We start from the raw sequence: 5,299 nt of genomic DNA, 5'->3' as shown, positions 1-5,299 counted from the left end.
ATATAGCTCTTTTCTCACAAGAGAGCCGCATGAGACTCCCTGCTCTCTAGCAGGGACGGAAAAGGGGGTAAAAAGGTTCTCATGAACTCATTTTAGTTCCGGCTCTTTTTGGTGTGAACGCGACATTTTGGAACTATATCGGAACTAAAGTGGGAAAAGTACATAACGCGGCTAATGTTTACTTCAGATTAGCTCCACGTCAGAAATGATCATGCTTGTCATATGTCTCTCTCCATAGAGGCTGAATCATCATGTTAATCACATAGCTATCATATGCCTCAAACAGTCCTGATGCTCTTCTAGGTAATCACACATCCTGTCATGTTCACAGCTACAGTTGGGATACCTTTGTTATCATGTTGGAAGAGGACATTCAGAACACAAACTCTGTCTTTTGTCGTTGTTTTAAATGAGAAACCACGGCATAAAATGACATATCGAGCTTTCACAGAATCAGAAATTAATTTTAAAAAAGCTAAAATGTCTTCCCCACTGTTCTTCCTCCCCAGATGTTCCTGGAGTACGGCTTCCACCCTCGGGTGCAGCGCTGGGTGATCGGTCAGTGTCTGTGCAGCGACCAGCGCTCCCTGGCCTCGTACGGGGTCCGTCAGAACGACGACTCGGCCTTCCTGTTCCTCCTGTCCGCCCGACACGCTCGCCTCTCCCTCCAGGCCCTGCAGCAGGACCAGGAGAGTGCTCTGCTCCTCACCCCTCCTTCTCTGCCTCTCCTCACCCCTCCCTCTCTGCCTCCCCCCACCCCCCTGCTGAACGCTACCTCTGCTAACGGCCCCTCCTCTCTGGACCGGAGGCCGTACACCACCCTGCCTGCGAGGCTCCACAGCAGCAGCAGCACGGGTGAGGGAGGGCGTTTGTGATGGTTATCAGATTAGATTTTTTAATAAGAGATAAGAGATAAGATTGATCCTAATTTTGCCAGCCAGAGGTGATTTGTTATATAGAGTTATTGCAGTGGGAAGGAATGTTTTCCTGTATCTGCATTTCCTGTATAATACTTCTAAATGTCAAGGGCACACATGAGATTACAGCTCTTAGTTCAGTGTTTAGTTTACTACAATACGCTTTGAATCATTAACTGTTTTAGCAGTAGGTAGGAAAAGGATCTGAAGCGCTTCATAATATACTGTAAGAAAAATCTGATGCTGCAACAATACCAGAAGTCATTACCTCGGCACTGAAACACAGTTGAATAAAGAACTTTACATTGAAAACTACAGGGTATTTAAATGCAATGCTACGACCCATATGCTTCTCTAGCATGACCTTATAACATTGCTTAATCTTGTTGTATAAAAAGAAAGTGCAATTCTACTAAAACTGAATGTAAAGAGATCACTGCTCTGCTAGATGTTGGCTCAAGCCCTACCGTGACCCAACAACACTAAAGTACAACCATACACACATATGAAACATTCCTGGTTGCTTATTAGATGCTTTGTTCTGTCTCAGGCGGGTCTGAGAGAGGGAACATCCGTGAGATCAGAGATCTAGCCAACATGGAGATGCCTCAACTCAACAGAGCTCTGACCCCCAACACAGCCTCCACACAGGTAAGAGAGCAGTCATGCTTTAATAAGAACCAAACTTTATTATTTACACACTTTTAGAAATGCTCAATGTTTGATCAAATATGTCATATTTAAAGTAGGTAGCTGTGTTTCTCACATGTTCTTTCTCTTAAGAGCAGGTAGAGCATATCTACGCCCTGATGGCAACAGGTGAAATTCATCTCCAGGTCATGTTCTTGCACATGAATTTCATCTGTTGCCAAATTCATTTTTTAACTTGATTATTTATTTACCTCTTTATTGTGATGCTTTGAACAATTAATCGTGTACATTGGAATGATCCACATCCAGGCTCCTGGGTGTATCTGTGTGCTTTCTTCCTGTGTCTTCCTGCCTGTGTACATGACAAAAGCTTCTCATTACCAATTGCCCCCTGCGGGATTAATAACGTTGTTGATTGATTGATCCCACCCCTCAGGGTTGGGCGTGTCCGTCCTGCACATACATCAACAAACCCACGCGTCCGGGCTGTGAGATCTGCAGCACCAACCGCCCTGAGGGATACGTGGTGCCGGGGGGGTACCGGCCCGACGACCTGGAGCTCAGACGCATCCAGCAGGAGAAGGAGGCGGTCAGACAGTACCAGCAGGTAGAAACTCACTAACACCTGAACACCTGAACACCTGCACACCTGAACACTCAGTCTGACACACACAGTACACTCTATAACAAAAGCTTCATCCACCCATATGAACTGAGAGTAAAACCTTGGTTTGATGGTGGCAGAGATTTAAAATGACACTTATATCTATTAAAATATCTGTATTTACGGTATGATAACATATACCTCCACCTATTTCATTTGTTTGATCAATTGGTGGGGATATCAAAGTATTGTAAATCTCAAATGGCCCACATTCAACTTAAGAATGGAAATAAAAGAGCCATGTGCTTTTAATTCAAGCACATAGACATACAAATAGACGTTGGCATGAGGATTTCTTATGTGATCTAATGGTAAATGTCTGATTAGTCCAAAGAGACGATGGTTCAGTCTGTGAATGAGACAAATTTAAACATATAATATGTTTAGACGTATAATATCTGAAATGCAGCAATCTAACAGCACCAAAAAGTACATTTATAAAATGTAATTACACACTATTATAGGCAATTATCTTAGTTGCAAGTTTAGAATGAAGGAATAACATAGGTACAGCCCTTAAAGCAACACAGGGCTCCACGTTGGACCAAATGCTAAGCAGGGGGAAAGTCTGACATTGATTCAAGTTCAAATTTGCCGGCCCCTCAGTTTTACTCTCTTCTCTTCTGTCTCTGTTTTTTTAAAGGAGAAAGGGAGAAGAGAGGTGCTGAGGAGTGCTGAGGCTCAAAACAACTCACTCCTGTTTAACCTGGACCAGGACTACTGAACACACACACACACACACACACACACACACACACACACACATAGACAAACTTTATGATACAACACATTAAAATGAAGGATGCTTTATACATTATTCAAGTACATACATACATGGATGGTGTGTGTGTAGACATGACTACATAGTTGTGTGTGTGTGTTATATAAGCCCCCTCAGCAGTCCCGCTGCATGTTAGCGTGAGACATCACAGGGCTGATCTGCTTTATCCGGTCCAGTANTCGCAGCACATTATCCCTTACATAATTCTGCTCGGGGTAAAAACTTCCTGATACTTCTATTTTTTGTATTGCAGTTGGCATCCCCTAGTTATGATTTGTTCAGGAAGTTTTTACCCCGAGCAGAATTATGTAAGGGATAATGTGCTGCGACGCGGTCATTATGGGGAAAAGAACACCGACAGGCTGATCAGCAGCGCGACGCGAAGCGGAGGGATCTAGATCAGCATGAAGGTGTTCTTTTCCCCATAATGACCAAGTCTCTGCACATTATCCCGCTCATCACACGGCCACATTCTCAACAAAGTAACGTTATGACTCCCACTATTAATTGAAATGCTTTTATGGATTTAGAAAATGATTTTATTGATTTAAAAATAGTTGTATGTATTGATTTAAATTGACATGCATCCGCTAAGAAAAATAGTCCGTTGTTACTGTTTGAACTAACGTAGCAACGGCAGGAACTGCTTCCATAGCGCTTCTGAGGAGCTTTTTGATTACAGATTTGAAAACATCGTTGCTTGCTTTAAAAGAAGCACAATTAATTATGTCAGACCTTGGAAAGTATCTAGATATCCCTGCCCTAATACCAAAGTAACTGCACACTGAATATGTGTCGCCGTTTGATGTCTGTGTCTGGACCGCTGCGTAAAAGGAGGGTTTTTGCCCGTTACTTCTCCGCTGTTTTCTTGTCTCTCTTGTCTTGTCAGTTAGAAAAGCAAACTGCATGCAGTTCGCTTTTCGGCCAAACTGTATACAGTTAAATCGAACGGACTTGTTTGTGCAGATGTGAGCGTCCTTAACAACGGTCAATAAGTCATTGACAGCGGTCTGTCTGTTCGGTATTAACAACGTGTCACGTGTTCTGAATTGACCAATCAGAATCGAGTATTCAACTAAGCCATTTAGTAAATGTAAATAATGTCCTTTCATTACATCTTTACAAAATAGATAATATAATTCACTAACGTTTTAGCTGGACTTTAATCTAATGTATGTTTTGGACATTGTGGAGACCTTTTACTTCAATGGTTATAGTTTTTGTATATTTCATAAACACAAGTATCACTTCAGATACTGCCCCTCATGTACTAGGAATGAATTACACCCAACATCTATGAAAACGGAATCAAATAAATACATGTATTATTGGAAAGCATGTTAAAAACGGTAAATTACCTTTACCTCAATTAGAGAGGTACAGGTGAACCCCCATTCCTAACAAACACAACACAGGTGTCTCTTACCTGTCCTGTCGTCCTTTCTGTCCCTCCCGTGTTTCCATAGTTGATCCGGAGATGTCGCTCTCAGAATCCGTTTCACCGCCCGACCTTCGAGCAGATCAAGAAGTTTGTCAACCGGGTCAACCCGATCAAAGTCAGCCCGGTGGACATGATGATGAACCTGGTGATCAATACATAAATAAACGTTTTAAACATATAGACCCCCATTTTAGAAACAGAAACTGTGACATTTATCTAATCTATTTTATAAACATTAATCTAGAAGGCCTATCTGCACATGTAGTGATAATGAACTGTTAGCTGAAGCCACTAGTTATTCTACCTTATTGATATCTTGTTTCTAAACAGTTACATCATTTTGTATATGTTAGTGTTACCTGGTGTGAACCTGTCCTTTGCTCACGCTCTCTCTTCTTCCCACGGGACAAACACAGATCATCTTTTCTTCATTTATTTATTTATTTACATAATGGCTGTTTTCCAGATGGAGAAGTACAGCAAGCACCTGGAGGTCCTGGTGGCTGAGAGGACTCAGGACCTGACGCACGAGAAACAGAAAACTGACCGGCTGCTTTACAGTAACACACACACACACACACACACACACACACACACACACACACACACACACACACACACACACACACACACACACACACACACACACACACTCACACACACACACACTCACACACACACACACACACACACACACACACACATACAACAGAGTGAAAGGCAGTCAGAGTCTATGTTTGAAATGACTTCATGACCACTTCCTGTTGTTTCACAGGTATGCTCCCCAGACAGGTGGCAGACGACCTGCGTCAGGGGAAACCTCTGAAGGCTCAGAGCTACGTCAG

General features: G+C 42.6%; 1 protein-coding gene across 1 annotated transcript; it reads left to right on the top strand.

Moving 5' to 3' along the window:
• The first annotated feature begins 476 nt into the window (after positions 1–476).
• LOC104941376 (ranBP-type and C3HC4-type zinc finger-containing protein 1-like) lies at positions 477–5,047 on the top strand. Its single transcript, XM_010766468.1, has 5 exons — positions 477–855; positions 1,468–1,568; positions 2,005–2,175; positions 2,876–2,996; positions 5,020–5,047. The coding sequence occupies exons 1-4, from the start codon at positions 510–512 to the stop codon at positions 2,954–2,956; spliced, it is 699 nt and encodes a 232-aa protein (XP_010764770.1). The 5' UTR covers positions 477–509; the 3' UTR covers positions 2,957–2,996; positions 5,020–5,047.
• The last annotated feature ends 252 nt before the right edge of the window (positions 5,048–5,299 follow it).

This window comes from Notothenia coriiceps, unplaced genomic scaffold (genome assembly GCF_000735185.1).
Source record: "Notothenia coriiceps isolate Sejong01 unplaced genomic scaffold, NC01 NC01_scaffold00003336, whole genome shotgun sequence".
NCBI lineage: Eukaryota > Metazoa > Chordata > Actinopteri > Perciformes > Nototheniidae > Notothenia > Notothenia coriiceps.
Note: the sequence above shows the minus strand (reverse complement) of the source record. Positions and strands in the feature narration are given on the sequence as shown.

Bases quoted from the DNA above. Each gene is read 5' to 3' on its own strand.
- LOC104941376 (XM_010766468.1), top strand. From the start codon at position 510: ATGTTCCTGGAGTACGGCTTCCACCCTCGGGTGCAGCGCTGGGTGATC. The intron at 1,569-2,004 runs GTAAGAGAGCAG...CCCACCCCTCAG, and splicing joins CCAACACAGCCTCCACACAG to GGTTGGGCGTGTCCGTCCTG. The intron at 2,176-2,875 runs GTAGAAACTCAC...GTTTTTTTAAAG, and splicing joins CGGTCAGACAGTACCAGCAG to GAGAAAGGGAGAAGAGAGGT.